The sequence below is a fragment of the Protopterus annectens genome, chromosome 15.part0, assembly GCF_019279795.1.
Source record: "Protopterus annectens isolate FY-2018-M chromosome 15.part0, PAN1.0, whole genome shotgun sequence".
Lineage (NCBI taxonomy): Eukaryota > Metazoa > Chordata > Ceratodontiformes > Protopteridae > Protopterus > Protopterus annectens.
In genome coordinates this window covers 225,883,181-225,906,250 of record NC_056749.1, presented here as the reverse complement: position 1 = coordinate 225,906,250, position 23,070 = coordinate 225,883,181, and the positions used below count along the sequence as shown (strand labels likewise).

The window sequence follows — 23,070 nt, the reverse complement described above, 5'->3', positions numbered from 1 at the left end:
TTAATTCAAATGGGCAAATGCCAGTGTGCATTCGCTCATCTGAAGTCGCCATTCCGGGTGCAGATTGCATTATAGTGGGGACTGGGACATGTACCATTTCCCTCACTGTATTGCGATCTCGGAGTTAGTACATTACAGTAGCAGGGGGTGCAGGAGGGCTTGCACCCCCTGCATAATGATGTTTCGAGACATTAGGAAATGTCTTCCAAGTGTGAAAGTTGTGATGCAGTTAAAAAATGGACGAAGTGGATCTTCCATTATACCATTTTTGATATTCTAACTCATACACATTCTGAAATTCGTTAAAATAAGTTACATAACAGCGCAATTGCACATTAAACTGTCAACTAAATGAAGATAAACCGTCCGGTGTATGGGAGTCATTTCAAAACTCTTCTGTTACACACACTGAACATTACTCAAGTCTGCAAGTTTTTTTTTTTTTTTTTTTAATTAGGTAAAAGCCAATTTTTGCATAAAAACATACATAATAATGTACAGCATATGGTATACACAGTTACATTCTGATGTGGCTCATGTGACAGATAGCTTAAACAATGCTGAAGCAGGCTACCATCTCCTGTCCTAAACAACAAGAATGAACTTCTAATGTGCAGCTGCACATACAACACATTTACATACAACAGCATCACAGGAAATGTTTTTAATTAAAACTGCTACACTCAAAGAATGAAGACTTTTTCATAACAGTATTTACATAAATGAAAAACATTAAAAATCTTTTACACAGGGACTGTTTGGTTTTTGAAACCAACAATTAGCATTAACCTCTTTAGAGACATACAGAAGAGTCAAAAATGCTAATATGCATAAACATTCATTCTGATTTAGAATTATTACAGTCGGCATCAAAATATTTTAAGCCATAAATTGTGCTGCATTCAGTTTAAATATACACACAAAATTCTTTGGTAAAAGAGACATACCGACAATAATCCTGAGAAGAATAATGTTGTGATGACAAAAGAGTCAATGGTCATCTGCAGAACCACCACCTCCTCTGCACAGATGCTTCTAAATCTGGATGTGGTGCAATTAAATTCCACTTATATTTGTCTAAATTTAAATGTGGGTTAATTAAGAATTTATTTTGTTTTCACAAGTGAAGAAATGGGTTTACCCACTGACATTCTGCAGATATTGATGAGTTTACTTTACAAACAGTAGGTCCCTGTACATTAAATAAGGCAAATGACAAATGTAACAGTACTAAAAAAACAGGCTATTACTGGCCACTGGCCTCAATTAATTAATTAAAATATAATTTATACAAAGGTTGTCCTTCTGAAATCAAAACATTACAAGGCATCTTCTATACAGGTGCAGCTCTGGTATTTAAGTTAAAAATATACTTCCATAAGTTTGTGTTAACAAATGACTGGATTATACTGGCCCTAGCAGCATGTAGGGATAACACCCCAACTATGGTCCATGCAACTCCACGAGAATGAGCAAATCAAACAGCTGATAGAGAGAAAGGACATATCCAGGGGGTGGAAGGTCTGTGGTGATGCTGGCATATTCTCTGCAGCACTGGTGGAGGCTACATCTCAAAATAACCACTAAGCAGGGGATGCGAGACATGCATGGAGATACTGCAGGTACACACACGATCCCACTTACAGGACACTTAGTTCCTTTTGCTATCATACTGGCAGTACCTTCTAGGAAATAGTACTGGATCAATTACACTCTTCAGTTCCTGCTCCCCTTCCCTCTTCACCAGTAACTGCAGAACTGGTTGGGGGACAGTACCAATGCTGAAGCAATTAGGAGGGGTGCCTGCCAAGCTAATGGTTAAGCTGTAGCACCAGGGTCCAAACTGAATTATATAAAAAAGATTTAAGTTAGCTTTCTATAAACCAATTATCTCTTTAGCAGCAATTACAGTTCTGTATCAAGCACTGCAGTCACCATACAGCACAACTAGAATGTAAGCAAAACGTGGTGGTTTGTTTAACATTAGCTACTATAACCCATCAAGGTAAGCTACAATAAACAATTAGCAATTCCTGGAGTATTACAAAAGATAATAAATAAAGAATTGTGATACCACTATAAATGCTGACTTATATAGCCTTCCTAGCTACATCAAACAACTAAAACATTACTCCATTACTTCACAACTACTTAAGTACTTGATGGATATGGTCAGTCATGCCAAGGAGACAACTACTGCAGTGGTTCTAAAAACACATCTTACTTTTTTGGCATAAATCAAAAACATAAGAAAAATGACATACACACTTAACCATGATTAATTCCAAGAATGCAGTAATGTTTTACCCTTGCTTGTTTTTGGTTATTAAACTCACAATGCAGAAAGCAGATAAACATTTTTTTTGCTCAGTTCAAGACATCATGAACCAGAAGAGGTACTAACCATCTTTCAGACAGAGCCTTTGCTGACTAACCAGAAAAAAAGTTACAAACCATGTGATGTGCCATACCCTGAATACTAAACATTGCAGTGCTACCAAATGTTTCAAATGAGATCATATCTTAAAGGCACTTGAAATATGAGGTGTGATATCAAGGCCACAGTGTCAGGACGGTTCACATCAACTAAGGCACGGCTAATGGTTTTGATTTGTGTAGTTTCGTCTTCTTCTTGTTATTCTGGTACATTAAGTGTCAAAACAACAATTCTTACTGTACACAAGATGTGATAACTTCAACAACAGTATAACCCATAGTCTGCTTTGATGTTTGTTAAGATGGCAAACTGCAGTCAAACAAGAGTTCCAGGCCAGGACACTACAGTTAGGGTAACTTTATTCCTCTGTTCTTTCAGCATTGGAATTAAGGAAGAATTGCTCATGCCTGTGGTTGAAACTCCATTCACTGCAACAATTTCATCCCCACATCTAGTTGGGGAAGGGAATAAAAACAGTCATTAGCACATATAAATGTAAAAGTTAAGAATGAAAATGCAAAATGAAAAAGCATTTGTAAAGCAGCAGAGCTAACATCTATCAAACACTAGCAAATCAAAGCTCAAGTCACCTGGAACAGTACTATCGTTCATTACTTCAGATGAACTAGGTCTTCAGACTGCAGAAGCTAACAGAGCAGACTGCCCTTCTCCAAGGGAAGAAATTGGGAAAAAAAAGATAGATGTTCTTAACATAGCTTGGAATCTGTGCTATCCAGTATCATTTAGTCATCACAGGTGGGTCTTGGATCTGACCTCAGATTCAAGCCAGCAACTGAAAGACAGATCCAAAGCTCATGCTCCTCCCCTACTCATAATCCGTCGCTGACCTACAACCCTCAGATTGAATTTGCAGGATAGAGGAAAAAGCAGTATAGACTGCTTATAACACTAGAAAGTCTTTAAAGGAAGACATCCCTTCACACCTACCAGATCTTCGGAAGGAGAGTGGGAATGTGATGAATAATGACACTGGATAGCACAGATTTCAAGCTAAGTGAAGTACACAACTGCTTATCTGATACTGTGTCATTCATTACGGATGGGTCAGAGTCCCCACAGCTACTATGAACCCTGGGAGGCCTCAGGGAAGGATATGCCTGAACACAGAGGAACAAAAGGAGCCCTATTCCTAGACACCACATCCAACTTATAATGTGTAAAAAAAAGGTGTTGGGTTTAGACCAAGCAGAAGCAGCACAAATCTCATCCAATGACAGCTTAGCCACGAAGGTGAAAGACATAGCCACGGGCCTAGTAGAGTGAGCTTTAACTGGTCTGGAAAGTTCCATGTGTCTGTTGTAATGAATGAAGGAAATACAGCTGGTGATCCAACGGGAAATGGATACCTTGGTAACTGCCATACCTTTTCTGGCCTGAGAGAAGGCTACAAAGAGCTGATCTGACTTTTGAAATTCTTCAGTCCTCAAGATAAAATCGCAATGGTCTATGGACATCCAAACAATGCAAAATATATTCCCCTTTATTAGAGGAATTAGGGAAGAACACAGGAAGCTGAATAGATTGGTTAAGATTGGCCTCCAAAGCTATCTTAGGAATGAATGAAGGATTAGTCCTGAGAGATGCCCTATCCTTGTGGAAGACCATAAAAGGGAGCTTAATGCTAAGAGCCTGCAACTCAAACTCTCTTGGAAGAAAAAATAGCCACCAAGGCGGCCAACTTCCATTACAGGAATTTGAGATCACAATATGTTATGGGCTCAAACAGCTTTTGTATCAAAGACTGTAACACCAGGGTAAGATCCCATGGTGGGGAGGGATCTTTGATAGGAGGTCTAAGAAGAAATATCTCTTTGTATAAAGGCCTTACACAGTCTGGAAGAAAAGGTGGGATTCTCATCCACACTGAAATTTGAGATGGCCACCAACCGGAGTTTAATCATGGAGAAACTACCCCCTTCCTGAAACAGAGAAGCCAAAATCAACAGAATATCAGGAATAGGGGCTGAAAAAGAGGTACAGATTTTACTGCCTGGCCCAAATTGAGAATCTTTTCCACTTGCCAGAATATACCTTCTTGGTAGACAGTTTTTGAGAAGCTAAAATAATATTCTTCATTGGACAAAAAAGTCTGAATGGGAAAGGATCACAGGAATTGGAGATACCATGCGGTTAGACTAACAGACTGAAGGTCGGGAAGAGGAAGCCCCCAAGAATGGGAAATGAGATTCAGGGTGGGATCCAATATCCATGGAGGACACTTCAAATGAGACCAAAGCAGGGGGAACCATGCCTGATGAGGTCAAAAGGAGGCAATGAGAATGAGAGGGGTCTTCAGGTGACGGGCTTTCTGCAAAACTTTGGGAATGGGGAGTTGGGGGAAATCATGTAGAAGCCCCAACGGCCAATCATGAAATAGAACATCCCTAGGAGATTCCCATGAGTAAGGGGTCAGGGCAAAGTAATTGCTGCATTTGTGGGTGACAAGGGAGGCAATCGCAGCAAGGAAAACCCCAATGGCTGAATATCCGATGTGCCACTGACAGATTCAGGGACCATTCATGAGGACTCAAAACAGACCTGCTGAGTTTGTCGGCCAACACTTTAAAACTGCTGGGGATGTGCACTTGCAAGAAGAAAGCACCTGGAGGACATCACCCATTCCCACACTCTCATGGCCTCTCTGAACAGATGATAAGACCATGGTGCCCCCTGCTTGCTGATGTACCAGACCACTGCCACGTTCTCCGTTTAAATTGCTATAGTCCTGAGAGGGAGACACTCCTGAAAGGCTTGCAATGCTAGAAGGACTGCTCATCTCTAGGACATTTATGTGCAATTTGGTCTCTACAGGGGACCACATGCTTTGAACCGTCCTTCCCCAAAAATGCCCCCTCCCAACAGGGAGGCATCTGTGGTCAGTCGCCTTGGGTTGGGGAAGACTAAAGGGTCTGCCTAGGATCAGATCCTGAGTTTGAAGCCACCAAGCAATGTAGTTTTTGCACACCTGAGAGATCCTGATGGTCATGGACATGGGGTGAACCTGTGCAGACCAGTGAAGTGCCAGAGTCCACTGCAGGACCCGCGTGTGATATCTGACAAGAGGCACTAGCTGGACATCAGCCGCCATTGAACCTAGCACCTGCAAGATTAAGTGGGCTGTGGGATGATCGAGTGTCAGCAACTGATGAACCTGGTCTCGAGTGATTTAAACTCTGCGGGGAGGGGGTGCTGCAGTCTGACACCATGTCTGGAAGAACCCAGATAAACTCTAGGCTCTGACATGTGGAAAGATTTGCCTTGGACAATTTGACTGTGATGTCAAGACTGTGAAAGAGGTGGAAGGTATAGTTGGAGGCCATAGCCGATTGATGCCTCGTGGGGCTGTGAGGAACCAATCATTCAGTTACAAAAAGACCTGAAATCTTTGCAGTCAGAGATGAGCTGCCACCACTGCCATGCATTTGGTAAAAACCTGGTGGGCTGTGGTGAGTCCAAAGGGCAGGGCTCTGAACTGGTAGTGATTAGCCCTAACCAAAAGTGCAGGTATCTCCTGGAGCATCTGTTGATTTTGATATGATAGTACGTGTCCTTGAGATCCACTGAGCATCTCCAATTGTCCTTGTGCAGAAGAGGCAGAATGAACTATACAGTGATCATCCAGAACTTGGAAATCTTGACTGACAGGTTCAACTCACTGAAGTTCAAAATGGGTTGCAGGTCCCCGGTCTTTTTCGGCATCAAAAATAAGTGAGAACAAGTTCTGGTCCCATGTTATCGTGTTGGGACCTTTTGGATGGCTCTTTTTTGAAGAAGGTCTTGGACCTCGAGATAGGCCAACACCCTTTGGGGGGGGGGTGAAACATCTGGGAGAGATTTTGGAATTGAAGGGGGCTGAAAAATAGGTATGAAATAACACCTGGAAATGACCTTTAACACCCACTGATCTTAGGTGATATTTGTCCAGGCTAGTGGGTGAAGGGAGAGTTGTCCAACTGCCTCCAAGGCAGGACAGAGGGCAGTGCTTTAGGAGCAGTAAGTTGGTCTCTCTGAGAAGGGTTTCAGGGATCCCAGGTTCTGCAGACTCTCTCTGCCTCTGCAGCTGCATCTGCCCTTGAATCCTCTACCCTGGCCAGAAGAAGACTCCTGTGGAGCATCCTGGAAGGGGGATAGAGTCCTGCAGAACCAAAGTTTCTTACTGCCCCTCTGATTCTTAGAAAAGGATCACTGGGGAGTAGACAACTTGATCCCAACTGTGGAGAGAGTCTTCTCCTACTGCTCGCTGCAGGTCAATGTCTCTGACAGAGGGGCCAAACAAGGTAAACCCATCAAAGGGGGCATTAGTAAAAGACGCCTTAAAGGGTTCTGCAAACCTGCAAAGACAAAGCCATGCATGCTATCTAATAGCAATGCCTGTGTCCACTGCTTGAGAGGTGCCCTCCACTGCATTGGAGATCAACCTCATCGAAGTCAGAGTGGATAGTTTCAGAGAGACCAATTTAAGACTCCTGGAGGCAGCAACTCTGAAAGGGAGGTGGTGAGTTCCGACACCAAATCCCTTTGAAGCTGGGTAAAATGAGCCATGCAGTTGATTGTGCTCAGTCCAGATGTAGTGGACACAAACGCATGCTTCTCAAAGCAGTTAGTTGCCCAAGACTCCCTATTTGGTGGATGGACCATAGAGCTCTGTTCAACGAGCTCCTCCTCCTTAGCTGTGGTGGCCATCACAATAGCATCAACGGGATTTTCCTTACTCCAAAAAATGTTATCCTTTGGGGGACTAAGAACTTTGTCTGCCTTTTTGGGAACTGGTTCCACTGTGTCCAGTTCCTTCAGTGCCCTGTCGGTGATGAGTTGTACGAGTTCATCGGCAGGGAGGGACACCCTTGTAGAAGATGGGCCCATCCCGAAGGCCTTCAGAAACATGGATTCCTCTGAAGATGGGGTGGGGGGGATCAACCATCTGCTTTAGAATCTCAAGGATGTCCCTAAAGGACACCTCCTCAGATGGGAGTCTGGGGGACCCATCTCCATCCTAGAAATCCATGTCCTCAGTGAGGGACTCTCTAGGGAAGTCCAAGTGCCTCCTATTGCATGTCCTCTTCTGAGGGGGCTCCACAGTGGGCTCTGGGGAGGACTCCGAAGAGGTGGGGACCTTGACTGGGGTAACGCCCATCTGATGGCACTCACAGGGGAGCTGACCTTAGAAGGATGATGAAGGCTCACTGCCCAAAGCAAGAGGGGCTGAGGAATATCTAGAGATGGACAGGTAACTGCCCAGCCAGAGGTGGTCTTCTCTACCGCCCAGAAGGCTGACTGACTGGACAAGGACCCAGCTCCTCCTCCCATGGTTGCAGCCACCCGGGAAGGAAGGAGGGTCCCTGATGCAGCACTGATGTCTCCAGATGATATCGGCCCCAAGCTGTCCAGCACAGAGGCTTCCCAAAGGGAGAAAATGGTCTGAAAACTCCAGGCGCAACCCCATCTGTTGGAACCGGAATAGACCTTGCGAGGCTGAGGCATAGCCAGTTCCAAAGCAGCGCAACAGACCCTGACTATGCTGGAAAGAGAGGGCTACCAAACACTGTTGGCCTCTCATAGGGAATGCTCCAATCCTGGTGATTCAAATCTGGGTGGGTCAGAGAGGAGAGTGAAGTCCCATGGATGGGGAAGATCCCCTGGGCAATTGAGCCGGGGATGGTAACAAGTACAACTCGATTTGGGCCTTCAGATGACTCCATCATATCCATACCTGTGGGAAGTAACCTGGAACATACCAAAGAAGGTTCTGACCTGGCTGGAGACACTGACACTGTCCTGCAGTCTCGGGAGGGAGATAGACTCCTATACCTTGGATCCAAACTCCTGGACCTCGATGGGAAGATGTCGATTACCAGATCTGATATAACCTTTGGATTTGAAGACCTGGATGGATCCAACAGTTTAGTTGGCGAAGATGGATCCGACAGAAGGTGGCTTGTGCAGAGTTGGCTTCAAGGCCTTGGATCCAACAGACTGAAGTGGAAGAGCCCAGATCCAAAGCCAAACAGGCTGAGCTCAGATCTGGGGATCTGCAATCAGAGAGGTTCGGCTTTTTTGAAGAGGTCTTCCTTTTGGCATCCACAGGAAGCTTAGAGGGGGAGCCAGAGGCTAGAGGATCCCCTCTTTAGCAAGTCCCTTTAACAGGAGTTTATTCCTGTGATCCATGAGAGCCCTGGGGTTGAATGAAGCACAAATGCCACATTCAACCTCCAAGTGACTCTTTCCAAGGCAATAAATGCACTCTGTGTTGAGTCGGAATGGGGCATTTTCCGACTGCATGACAAGAATCTTTTAAAGCCAGATGGCTTCTCAGACATTTCAGAAAATAAAGTGAACACAACCGCACTCTCTACAGGAAGGGGGAGATAGACAACAGAATAGCTGTGTAAGAACTTACCATAATCTTAGATGTCCTTCTCTTCCATGCTGCAGTATTCAGTACAGTAGAGGAGGTTGCTGCTTGCAGCACCACCATCTGGCCAGTATACCAAAGTCTTTGCTTCAGGAGGGTACGTGTGATATCCCTTGTCAGGGCCATAAACTGACATAGGGTATAAAAGTGATGTCTGCATGTACCCTCTTCAGAATTAACTGCCTGCCTACAGTAGTACTCCTGTGGGTTAAGAGAGGGTCCTACTAGGAAGACCCTTAGACTTGCATGTAGACTAGACCTAGGGTAGTAGCAAGGCTGTGTTGATTGGGGACACTGGGGAAGAGAATGAGTATGTCCCCACAGGTAGGCCAAGGGATGTTAGATAAGGTAGAGGGGGCAGGTGGGTGGGACTGAATACTGCAACATGGAAAAGGAGGACAGCTAAGGTTATGGTAAGTTCTTACACAACTACTCTATGTCCTTCTATTCTCATGTTGCAGTATTCATTACAGTAAGGAGAGTACCAGAACTTTAGGTATGAACCTGGGTGGAGGATTGGGTTCCATGGTCAAGGAGGCTTTGGAGAACTGACATGGCAAACCCTGCTCTTGCTGTCAAGGCTAGGTCCAGTTTGTAATGGTTGGTAAAGGTGTGAGCTGAAGTCCAAGTGGCTGCTTCTAAAATGGAAGCATAGGCACAGCCCCTTTGAAAAACGCAGCTGAGGATTTGACATGACCATGCAAGGATTTTCCATAATAGTAACAGCACATGCCAATGGATTTTGAGATCCATGAAGAAATGATCTGCTTGGAGACTGCCTTCCCTAGAGCTCACAGATGGAAGGAGATGAATAATTGGTCAGACTTTCTAATAGGTTTGGTTTTGTCTAAGTAGTACCCCAGCTGCCTGTGGACATCCAAGGAATGGAGAGTCCTCTGAGGAATTTTGTGGATGAGGGTAGAAAACTAGTAGGTTAATTGTCTGGTTTAATGAGAGTTCATTAACCACCTTGGGCATGAGAAGGAGGGGTTGGTCCTGAGAGCAACTTTGTCCTTGTGGAAAATAAGATAAGGAGAGGTAGCCATAACGGCTTGTATCTGATACCCTCCTGGCAGAGGGGAGGGCCACTAGTAGAACTGTTTTCAGGGTGCATAGTTTCAGGGATACTGAATGAGCTGGTTCAAAAGGTGACAATGTGAGTTTTTCTGGTATGAAATTCAGGTCCCACGGAGGGGGTATAGGTTTTCTGGGAGGGTCTAATATGAAGTACCCCTTTCAGAAAAAACTTGACTTCCAATCTGGAAGCCAGAGGAGGTGATATGGGTAGACAAGCAGAGATGGCAAATAACTGGACTTGGACTGAAGAATAAGTTAGTCGAGTAAAGTAGTTCACACAAATAGGAAAGGACCATAGATGTAGAAGTAGTCAGAGGGTTCTGTTTTTTCCGTTGATAACACTTGGAGGAATCTGTTCCATTTAGATACATAATTTCTGGCCTCCTGGAGAACACAGAGTACATCCTCTGAATATAGGTGTCTGTAGGGGATTGCCCATCACCTATAAGGTCAGTTTCAGATTGTTCACCTGGGGGTATAGTAGGGATCACCTGTCCTGTGAGAGCAGGTCTAATCGGAGGTGTAACCTGTGATGATTGCCCTTGGCTAGTAAGTGGAGGAGGGGAAACCAATGCTGTCTTGGCCAAAATGGGGTCACCAACAGGATTTTGGGTTTGTCCCTCTGTATTTTCAGGAGGACTTTGTAAATCAGAGTGAAAGCGTAAAGGTACATTCCCTCCCAAGAAAAGGAGAATGTGTCCACTTTTCAAGCTTGTGGATGTGGGTCCCTTGTGCAAAGGCTGGGCATCTGTCTGTTCTGGGGAGAGGCAAAGAGCTCTGTTTGTGGAATACCCCACCTGTGGATAAGGTCCAGGAATACCTCTCTCTGAAGCATCCATTCATGAGAGGAAGCTGAATTCTGCTGAGTGTCTGCCACAACATTCTCTGTTGAGGGAATATAAACTGCCACCACAGTGACCTGTAGTGATGATGCTAGGTTCCATATCTGGATGACCAGGCTGCAAATAGGCTAGGACTTTGTCCCCCTTTGCTTGTTTATGTACCACAGGACAGTCATATTGTCTGCGATTACTTTTAGGGTTCCTGGCTGAAGAGCTGATTTGAATGTTTGTAGGGCTAGCAGTAGTGCCCTCATTTCCTTGATGTTGTTATGGTCCTTTTGTCTTAGGCTGGACCATCTGCCTTGCACAGAGAACTGATTCTGGTTTATTAGAAGCACTGCACCCCACACGTCTGATGCGTCTGTGGAGACCTGTTATAGGGGGGGGGGGCTGGAACCTGTAGGGGGGTCCTTGGTTGAGGTGAAGTGCTGAAACCCACCACTGGAACTCCCTCTTCAGACACAGAAGTAGGGGAAGGGATGAGTCCAGGGACTGGGAGTGTTGGTTCCATAAGATTTTTAGGAGTGTTGGTTCCATAAGATTTTTAGGATCCACTGGATTTTTTGCACATGGAGTCTTGCCAGAGGTAACATGGGTATAAGGGATGCCATGTAGCCCAACATTCTCAGGAAATCATGAGCTGTCAAGGAGCAGTGGGTGAGGAGTTTTTTTGAGGTACAGACAAAGGTCTAGGATTCTTTGGTCTGGGATGAAGGCTTTCATTCTGTCTGTTCTGATTCTGCATCCCAAGAAAAACAAGTTTTTAGAGGGGGTCAGGTGAGACTTTTCGTGGTTTATGGTAAACCCTAATTGAGTCAGGGTGGAAATTACCTGCTGCAGGTGGAGTACAATAACTTGGTGGTCTTGATGAAGGATGAGCAGGTCATCTAGATACAGGTATATATCTGTATACCATGAGTCCTGCTGTGAGCAATGAAGGGGGCTAGACACTTTGTGAACACTCGAGGAGCAGTGGAGAGTATAGACAGCAAGGCAGAGAACTGAAAATGGCAAAAAACCTATTGCAAAGTGGAGACATTTCCTGTAACCTGGATGTATAGGAATGTACAGGTAGGCATCCTTCAAATCCAGGGCAACAGGGAAAGCCTGTGTTGGTGTGAGGGGTATGGTAATCATTTTGAAGCTGGGTACCTTGAGGAAGAGGTTAGGAAAGATAAATCTAGGACTGGCCTCCATGGCCCATCTTTTCTTGGTACCAGAAACATTCTGGAGTAGAAGCCTGTGTTTCTTTGTGGGCAGGGTACCTGTTCTATGGTACCCTAAAAGCTAGGTGTTGTTGAATGATGGGTGGGAAAAGGTGGGTTTGGTTTTTTGGTGGTTGGGAGATGCCCTGGAAGGGTGGTAACATCCACAAAGTCATGAAATATCCCCTCTGAATGATGGAGAGGACCCACTGTTCTGATGTGATTATCCGCCAAGAGGGTAGGGAGAGGGTGAGAAGAAGAGATAGGGGGTGTTTGGGTCTAAAGGTGGCAAGTCACAGTGGAGGCAGTCTAGATTGGTCAGACTGACTCAAAGGATGCAGTGGAAGAGTTGGTGGGAAACCTGGGAGTAGAACTTTTCCTTGGTTGTCTATGCCCCTTTGACTGAGGAGCTGTGTGCAAGGACCATCTTCCAACAAAAGGTTTTTGTGGGTAGTTCCTGTGGTATCTGGGTATAGGGCATACCAGTAAATGTTTACGGTTTTGTAATTCTTTTCCCTTTTCTTGAAGGGATTTGAGAAGCTCTGCTAAAGCTTGGCCAAACAGGGCCCCAGGGGTGCATCAAGCAATTTTGTTTGTACATCCATAGCAAGAGGTTATACCCACACCCAGGAATATTACCTCAAAACTCATCCTAATGCAGGAGATTATGATGAGGCTTCCACAGCATCATAACTGCACTTAATGGAGCACCTAGTCATTTGGGATGCTGTGGAAAGCAGGGTGTTGATTTGGGCTTTAAAGAGGGGGTCAGGGGCCTTAGAAAGGCGGGTAGAGGCTTTGGTGATGGTATCCAGGACATACCTAGCCATATGTGTTTGATAGTTGAGAGCCTTTATAGCCAGAGTAGAGGCAGTACACACTTTCTTCTCTAGTCTGTCCAGGAATTTGCTGTCTTTATCCATGGGGTATAGAGCAGCAGAAGGCAAATGTCTTGACATTTTGTCAGCAGAGACTGCAATAACTGCTGGGTCTGCTGGAGGATTTTTTAAAGAGGAACTGGGTTTCCTGGGGGACCTTACAGAAGTGTCAGGGCATTTTGAGGCTGGAGGTTGTGAGTTTGGGAACTGAGAAGCAACCAACAATGTATCCTGGAAAGCAGGTAGCAATAGGGGCACAGGAGAAGGAGATGCTTACTCCATTTGTAAAAGGTCAAAGTACTTTTTCTTGGTGTCAGATACTTCTGATGCCTGCCACTTAAGATGCTCCCACATGAGGGAGATTGTGTCTTCAAAGGTCAATTCTTCCCCTGGGGATTCAGAAGTAATGCAGTCCTCCTCCTCCTCTGGGGTAATGAAATCCTTAGGAAAGTCTATTTGAGATTCATAAGTAATGGATTCCTCTGAAGAGGAGTAACCTTCCTCTGATACCTCTAAAGGTGGTCGAGGAGAAGGGCCAGGAGGTAATTGTTGAGCCTGCAAAGCCTGGAATGCCTTAAAGAGGCTTTGTGAAAATGCTTCCCAGCCAGGAACTGGTTGAGGCTCAGGATGTTTAACCTTTTTGTTTTCTCTTCAAAGGGGTAGCTGGTGGAGAAAGAATTGGAGCTGATGTCTGTTTTGGTGGAAGTGTAAGAGCAGGGCCTTCTGACAATGAGTCATGGTTCCCTTATGCTATCAGGATCTGATAGCTGATTTGTCTCAGTGGACGTACCTAAGTTTTCACCATCCCAGCTTCCATTGAGGTTCCTGGGCTTGGTTTGGAAATGGAGGTCTGAAAAGATCCCGGGTTTTCATCAGCCACAAGCATCTGCTCGGGCACCTGAGCACAGCACAGGATTCTGCCCTAATTTTCTTGGCCTTCTTCCTCAGCGACTCGTCGGATGGGCCTACCCCCCCCCTTCCATACAGAGTGTAAGACGTAATCTCAGATTTTCTAAATACAATTTTAATGTGGCCAAGAGGCTGTGAAGTGTCTTGGGGACAAAGGATTTGCAATTGGGGCAGGGCGTATGGTTGTGGGCCTCACCTAACCAAAATACACACTTCTCATGTGTGTCCTTGTGAGGAATTTGTCTCCCACAAGCACACTTCCCCTTTCTAGTTGACATGTATGTCTGAACAGTAATCAAAAGGCAAAGGCAAACCCAACAGGCACTTACCTGTACCGGTTGATGAAGCAGTCATCTAGTCTGGAGCGGAAACTGTAGTCGGTTGTCTGGAAAAAAAAGCAATCTGCTTTTGGAACTGGCAAACAGGAGTTCAATGGTCACTGCAGCAGAAAAATTCTGAAGAGGGTACGTACAGACGTCACTTTTATACCCTATGTCGGTTTATGGCCCTGACAAGGGACATCACATATACCCTCCTGGAGCAAAGACTTTGGTATACTGGCTGGATGGTGGCACTGCAGGCAGTAACCTCCCCTACTGTAAAGAATAGTGCAACATGAGAATATAAGGACATCTACTTCACTGGCAGAAAGGGTGCCAAGACAGGGACAGCTAAGGTAAAAAAAAAAAAATCCTGAGGGGGAAACACTACCCAAGCCTGGGGAAGAAAAGGCAGGAACCCATGGAAAGAGTTAGAAAACCAACAGAGAGGGGAGGAAATATAAACCAATTACACAGAAGGAAAGGGGACACTAAAGCTATAATAATAAGGGAAAGAAACCCCAAAAGAAAAAGGCAATTTACACTTATTTGAAGTGAAGTCACTTGAGCTGTAGGATACACGTCAGAGTGTATCTGTGGCAAATGAGATCTGGGGGTCGTAGGTCAGTAAGGGATTATGAGAAGGGGAAGAGCTTGAGTTCTGGATCTGTCCTTCAGTTGCCGACTTGGATCCAAGACCCATCTGTGATGAATAATGACATGGAGAACATCAGATCAACATTTAACTGCAACAATGACAACTGCAAATGTTTACATAAACCGGAAAGTTGACCAAAAACTGTTGAATCCAAGGAAATGGCAGAGATAACTGTAGAACAGCAGCAATTCAAACCAAATAGCGTACAAAAAGCTTTAATAACCACTTTCATCTCATGACTTCATCAGAATACATTTCATCAGGAAAAGATAATGTCTTAAATACATGCTTAATTAATCAATCAACATAAACAAAAACTATCAATTAAAATTTAAAACCACAGTAGTCAACTTCCAAACAGGGAAGACAAATCCTGTTTGTTAATGGCTAGTTTACGATATTTTAAAAAACATTTAACATTAACATTGGATTCAACAGTTTTTGGTCAACTTTCTGGTTTATTTGTTTTTTTCGTTTGACATGGCGGAGGTTGCAGATGAGTCTTTGCTCAATCTGTCTATCCATACCACACCCTCTTCGGGAGCTGACAACGTAAATAAGGTATTCCTGGCAACGTTGATAGATATTCAAAACTCTTTAAAGTATCTTATGGCTAAAGCCAACGGTCCTGATACCGGTTTACAGACATACAGTCCAGCGGCATCTTTTCACGAATGTGATACCGTCATTGACCTTGGCAGTCCAACACCAGATGAAAGCGGACGTGGAGCAAAGAATAAACGTTTGCCTTTTCCCGTTCGTGAAGTTGCCGGTGCATGTTGTGAACAACTACTCAGTAGGAACGAGAATCCGTTTAATACGTCTAGACGCTGTTTCGAGGATGTCAACCACGGGTCATTTACTGTTCAATGTGAGCAACTGTTGAAGTTGCTTAAAAGGTATAAATCTTTACATCTAGAAAACTGTTATTTTGCCAGATGTATAGAACTTGGCATTGTCCCGAAGGGACTGCGATTCTTTAAGTGCCCGAATGGAGTCGGGTTGGGCAATCCTATGTTTAACATTCTGGTTTCTTTTTTCAACGAAGCTGGATTGAATTTTCTTAAATTACTTATTGACAATAACATTCAAAAAATGGATTTGTTAAAAGCTGAGATTACGAGCATTGAGGCTAACATTAAAAATAAGTTAACTAGTGACAGTTTTGATTCTTTTTTTAAAAATCTTTCTCATGAAGTTAATCTACATGCCTTAGAGGTTACTAACAGAAAACATACCAAGTTGAGGCGAGATATTGCCTCTTACCAAAACAAAACTGCTTACAACAATTTTGCTTTAAATATTCGTGGTAACAATTTTAATGGACAGAACACTATTGTTGGGGATAAAGTGAATCAGCGTACTTTTAGCGATGTTGTTGTTACTTCAAAAACTGCTGTTGATGCTTTGATTTTTGTTAAGGTGGACAACAACATTGTGTCTAATAAAGCTGACACAGTATTGAATGCGTTGGCCGACCATATTCCAGTTGACACCAACCAAGGCAGTGGTGTTACTGACATTAATCAACAGAGAACTTTTTTGACTGGTTCATCACCAGCCAAGGTCCATCAAGATAAAAGTGTTAGAAATAAATTAAGCAACGATTCGACAACTATTAGAAAAAAACAGCCTATTATTAGCAATAAGTCTACTGTGTTGACTCGTAGCCGTACTTTTTTGGGGTCGAATTCGTCGGGGGACGAGGCATGATGAAACACACTGACTGTTTTAATGTTATAAACCTGACTGAACATGTGTTTAACTGTGTTGAATTAAGTGTTTTAAAGTATGGTTTCAATTTTGTACCTTACAGTAAAGCCAATTACAGTAAAACTGTAACTGATGTAAAGAAGTTTACCAGGAACCTAAATTTATCATACTTAATGCATGATTTACCGAATCTTGATAAAGCTGTAATTAAACCTTCAAGTTTTACGCCTAGGTTGCATCACACTATTAAAGTGTTTGAGCAACTGTGCATTGAAGATCTTAACAAGTTGTTAAGAAGTAGGAGGGATGGCCACGATAATTTAAATGTTGATGAGAGAAGAGCTTTGGGACATCTTAAATCTTTAAGTAGTATGTTCAGGTTTATGAAAAGTGACAAAGGCTCCAATATAGTTATCATGGAGCAAAAGGTTTATCAGGCTAGTATGTTAAAGATTTTAAATAATCAGGATGAATATCAACTGGTCACTTTGTTCGATATCTATAAACACTTTCGGTTCATTAATTCTTACCTATACGATGCCCTCATGTCTGGTGACATCAGCATCGAGTTATACAATTTTTGTGTAGTACAGGAGCCTAAGATTGGGGTGATTTTTGGAATTCCAAAAATACATAAAGACCCAATAAATCCCCCTTTCAGACCCATAGTCTCGTCGCCACATTCCATTACTGAGGGTATTTCCTTGGTTTTAGATGCTATTTTGGGGCCTCTTTTGAATAACAATCAATCTTTCATAAGAGATTCCTGGAATTTTTTAGAGAAATTAAAAGTTTTTGCTAAGAGCGGAGTGTTTGACCCCAATAAGCATATTATTTTTACCCTTGATGTTGTTTCTTTGTATACGTGTATTCCACACCTTGATGGTATTGAGGCCGTGCGTTGTTATTTATCCAAGAAGAAACTTTTTACCAACAGTGTCATTTCAACTATTTGTGGGCTTATAGAAGTTGTTCTTGAGAACAACTTCTTTATGTTCAACAATAAATACTACAAACAAAAAAGAGGTATTGCCATGGGCTCCTCAGCTGCTCCTGCATTTGCAAATATAGTCATGGCTTGGTGGGAGTTAGAAATTATGCCTGTTTTAAGTGAAAAATTTCACATTAATTTTTTCTGTAGATTTATTGACGATTTGATTTTCGTTATAGAAGGTGATGTTACTACTGTTGAAGCTTTTGTTTCTGACATTAATCTGTCGTCTGATTTTTTGAAATTTACCAAAGGAGAAATTGGTTTGATGGTCAATTTTTTAGATATTTGTATATGGTGGGACTGGATTGAAAATAGATTTCACAGTAAAATTTACAGAAAGCAAACATTCACTAATGGTTATTTACACCATAAAAGTAGTCATCCGAGGCATATGATTAAAAACATCCCAAGAGGCCAATATATTAGAGCCAGCCGTATGACTAGCAGGATTGAAGATCTAGTTCATGAATTTCATTTCATAGCCTCCATGTTTTTAGAAAGGGGGTATGATGAACATTCTCTAATAGAGAGTGGTAATGAGATTTTTCATAAACATTTTACTCATTATCCAGCTATTTTGAATGATTCAAGTGACAATAGTGTTATTCATGTAAATCATTCCAAAATTGATAGTTCCAGTTTTGATTTAGTATGTTCCTTTGACATGAGTGGTGACATTCACAACATCACATCTGTGCTCATAAGGAACTGGAAGGTTATTCAAGGTAATTCAGATATTATACGTGTAGTTGGTAATAAACCGCGTTTTATTTTTCGGAATACTAATAATATCAAAAAAATGTTGGAGTACAATAATCCTGTTCTTAACAAGGTTAATACGGTTAAGAAAGGTATGTTCTGTTGCCAAGGATGTAGGGTTTGTAGATACATTTCAGTAGGTACCAACATCGTTGTTGCAACTAGTGATAGAACTTTTGAAGTACCAGGATTTGTTAATTGCAACTCTAATGGGGTGGTGTACATTGGTATGTGCACGGCTTGTCCAGCATTCTATGTGGGAATGACCACAAGGAGTCTGGGCACCCGCATTAAAGAACATTTATACAGTAAAAGATGCAAAGATGAAAACAATGCCCTATACAAGCATTCTGTAGTTTGTTCTTTTTTTAAAAAATTAGTTTTTTCCATTTTAGAAGTTTGTAAACCAGATAACAGAGCTGGTGATTTTAAAAATTACTTGGAACAAAGGGAGACATTATGGCAGGTTAGATTAAATTCAGACAAAACACCTGGTTTAAACGAGACTGTTAATGTTAAATGTTTTTTAAAATATCGTAAACTAGCCATTAACAAACAACAGGATTTGTCTTCCCTGTTTGGAAGTTGACTACTGTGGTTTTAAATTTTAATTGATTGTTTTTGTTTATGTTGATTGATTAATTAAGCATGTATTTAAGACATTATTTTTTCCTGATGAAATGTATTCTGATGAAGTCGTGAGATGAAAGCGGTTATTAAAGCTTTTTGTACGCTATTTGGTTTGAATTGCTGCTGTTCTACAGTTATCTCTGCCATTTCCTTGGATTCAAATGTTTGCATAAGTAAAGGAAACTGCATATTACCATCCATGCACATATGCACAGGGGCAGCTGCTAATGACAGCATCTCTGGTGAGGAGGACAGCCTTGCATTATGGGCTTGATATAAGCTACTACTTGCAGGATATCTACTGATCAACATACATACCTCCAAAATTTCAGATGTGGGGCTCAGCAAGTAGAAACCAGTCTAAATCATTATAATTAAAAAAAAAAAAAAAAAAAAAAAAGTAAGACTGATCAAAATAACTAAAAATACAACTGTTTGACTATACTCGCCCAGCATAGAGTAATGGGTATCCAAATTAAGGGGAAATCAGTGGAAGAGGAAACAATTGGTCAGGTGCCATATGAAGATAATTTGGAGCCTTCCACAGGAAACCAGTTTAAACATTCACTTGAAACTAGACAGCAAGGGAAGGAACAGGAAACTGTGGAAACTCTGATGCAGTCAATGTTGAGGAGTGATGGGCCAATGAGTTCCCATATGATACAGCAACGGATGGCAAGGGATGAAGTTTGAGAAATGTGCCACAGAAAGGTGCTATAGAATCTTCCATAGAATGCTTGCAGGAATTGGAAAACAAGGAATGTGCCCTTAGTTTGGAAGAAAATGAGCTAAAAGAAGAGTTGCTCGATTTAATAAACAAAGACATATGTATCAAGATCAATGAAAGAAATAAGACTGCAGAAGGTTAATAAAGCCTAAAAAGTCAGACGCTTGTAAAACAAATGAACACAGTAATTAGGACTGTTCATAGAGACCCATGTGATATAACGGAAGTAAACAGGATATATTACTGTGCAGCTAAATTAATAACGGATAACATTCTACCACAAGAACACAGGGTCATGAGGGAAAGGAAGGGGAGAAATCGAATACCATCATAGAAATATCAAATAGAGAAACTATAAAGCAGTTAAGAAGTGTCACTTGTTAGAAGATTATAGAAAAGGGAATAGATCAACAAAAATACTAAGAAAAATAGATGTGATAAAAGCAATGCGCAGTTTTAGAACAGACCAGGATCTATCATGCACTATTGCAAATAAAGTAAAAATTTCAGCACAGGCAGAAAGACTAAGAAGATATGAAGATAAACAAAGGAAAAGTACAAAACAAGCAATTTATTAATGATCCAAAAAAGTTTGAGAGAGAATTGGGAAATAAGGTAAAAAGAACTAAAAAAAAACACCAAAAAAGTATCTAAGAAGATCCTGTGAAACACAACAAAGATGCTAAATGGCTAGAAGAAGTTAAAAGAAAGAATAAGAGATTCAAAGATGCAGGATATGAAATGGGATGAAGTAACAGCCAGAGAGACTGAAACAAAGTTAAGAAAAGCCTCTAATTGGAAAACCCCAGGCCCAGATGCAGTACCCAATTTGTGGCTTAAAGTATTAATAACTTTGCACGAAGATTTAGCCATGAGTAAGAAATATTTATATGCGCACCTCGAACTGACATCAACCTGGTTAACAACAGGAAAATGCTCCTACTTATGAGTGAACCTGCAAGCTACCCTAAAAATTATACACCAATAACTTGCCTTCTGACGACGTATAAACTATACATGTGAATTGATGCTGACAGAGTTTACAGTCATTTAGAATAAAACTAATTATGCCAGTAGAACAAAAGGGCAATAAAAGAAAGTCATATGGAACAAAGGATCATTTGTTGTCAAATAAAATAGTGGACAACTGTAAAAAGGGGCAGAATCTGAGTATGGCATGACTTGACTACAAAAAAGCATTTGATAGTATCCCACATTCACGGATAAAGGAGCGCTTAAAAATGTGTAAGATACAGCCTACACTGATCGACATTATAGTGACCATGAAACAGTGGCAGACCACTTTGCAATAAAGCCATGATAAAGGACAAATTAATATCCCAGGGATAAAAATTCAAAGGGGAATATTCCAGGGTGACTGTCACCGCTGCTATTCGGCCTTGCCCTTAACCCATTAAGCTGTCTACTTAACAGCTTAGGCTATGGCTATAACTTGGCTCCTAGAAAACAAGAAAGTGTAAAGACTTATATTTTCTTTGTCAATGATTTAAAACTGTATAGCTCATCGGATGAGGAACTGAAATGTATGACTGCAAGTTGTCAAAACTTTTTCAGATGATATAAGAATGTCATTTGGTCTTAATAAATGTGCAAAAGCAACCTGTAAAGCAGGAAAACTGCAGTGTCAGGTAAACATCAGTTTGGGACAAGACTGTGATATAAAAGAACTTGAGCAAGAAAGTGCATAAATACATGGGAATAGATGAAGGATCGACAATAAAACAATGTGAATAAAACTTACTAAAGAATATTTCAGAAGACTTGAATTAATCCTGAAAACCACACTGACATCTAGGAACAAAATTCAAGATATAAACCAATTTGCTCTTCCTGTCCTAACTTACAGTTTTGGAGTGACGGACTGGCCCCAAAACATGTTGAATAGATTAAATAGGAAAACAAGGAGGATGCTTCATGCACACCAAATGATTTATAAAAATGAGTGCATACCAACATTATATATTCCCCGTTCTGAAGGAGGTATGGGCCCTTCTTGAAATTGATTACATGCATAGATCTGCTATCGTGGAACTCCATACATATCTGCTGACCTCACAAGACCCAGATGTAGTGAAAGTTTTGAAACAAGAGGAAAATAAATATAAGATGACTTCTCTGCTTAATCTAGCAGAAGTATATCAGCGTCAAGCAGGAACGGAAATCAAACCAGAAGTAGATAAAAATCAGCAACTGAATGTGCCAAAAAACAAAATAAAAAATATAAGGTGAAGGACCAGATGAGAAGGCAAGAAATGTGAAAAATGCATAAATATAGTTGCAAGTAGAAAACTTCTGGAAGAACATCATGTTGATTAGGAACGAATACAGGAATGGTTAAGGAAAAGCGAATTCATGGTGGTTTATAGAGTCCATTGAACTCATGGGAGAAACAGACAAATGTAGGTTTTGTAAAACTGAATTGGAAACAGTTGCACACTTTGTTGTTGGTTGCGACGTACTAATGGGAGAAGGACTGTATACTGAAAGGCAGAATAATGTTACTAGACTGTTGCGCTGGGGTTTGTGAAAACATTATGGTACTGAAGTGGCTGAAAAACACTGGAAACATGAGCCACAAAGCATCATAGAAAATGATGGTTTATATCACGTGGGAGATCCCATTACTAACAGTTCAAAAGACAGATGCTAGAAAACCGTATACAGTGGTCCATAAAAGGAAGACAAAAGTAGCATTGATCACTGAAATTGCCACACCCAGTGACTACAGTGTATTGTGTACGGAGAGAAACAAAGTCATAAAATATCAGGATCTGCAGGCAGAAACAAAAGCAATGTGGAAGAAAGATACCCAGACAGTTCCAATAGTAGTAGGAGCAACAGGTCTTATAAAAAAAAGAATCTACAATCATATTTAGATGTGTTACCAATCCATGTAACCCCCTATGAATTGCAGGAGTCATTACTGGGTGCATTGCAGGTGCTGCTAAGAGCACTTTTGGCTGACATCAAAGACTGAAACAATACTAATTTCATGAACTTTAATCATACTTTGACTTAGGAATGGGGTCCATTCCCTTCATGGTATTAGAAACCCAAAAGATTTGGAGAAATTAGAGTGTCAGAAATTGTGTTCTCCTTATGCTAAGGAAGAAGCTTGGATATAAAAGGAACAGTGGCCCATGCCATGTTCTCTGAAGATGAGGCCAACAAGTGTGACCATTAACCCTGGAGACCTCCAAGGTATGGTGACATTCGGTCTTCTCGTAGGAGCACTTGCTCAGTAACATCCCAGGTATTCAAACAAAAAGCCTTACAGGATGAAGACAACTGTGCTTGTCTGGGGATTTCATCCTATGACCTAGTGAGGGGACCACAGCCCAGGCTAAAAAAATATTTCTTCTGCAGCCTTCCTCTAAAATAGGTGGGAAGGATAAAAAGTAACAGAGGATAAGACTGGTGGGAATCCCTTCTGCAGTAGTGATCCTGTTATTCAAATATCCACTTTG

At 41.8% G+C, this 23,070-nt stretch overlaps 1 protein-coding gene across 3 annotated transcripts in view; it reads right to left on the bottom strand.

The window, feature by feature from the left end:
• Positions 1–438: 438 nt before the first annotated feature.
• Positions 439–23,070, bottom strand: part of LOC122790153 (ligand of Numb protein X 2-like) — a 702,162-nt gene continuing 679,530 nt past the window's right edge. For all 3 annotated transcript variants that reach the window (XM_044057741.1, XM_044057740.1, XM_044057742.1), the window contains exon 10: positions 439–2,888. In XM_044057741.1, coding sequence (XP_043913676.1) covers positions 2,753–2,888 — 136 coding nt within the window. In that variant the 3' untranslated portion in view covers positions 439–2,752. The remainder of the gene's footprint in view (positions 2,889–23,070) is intronic.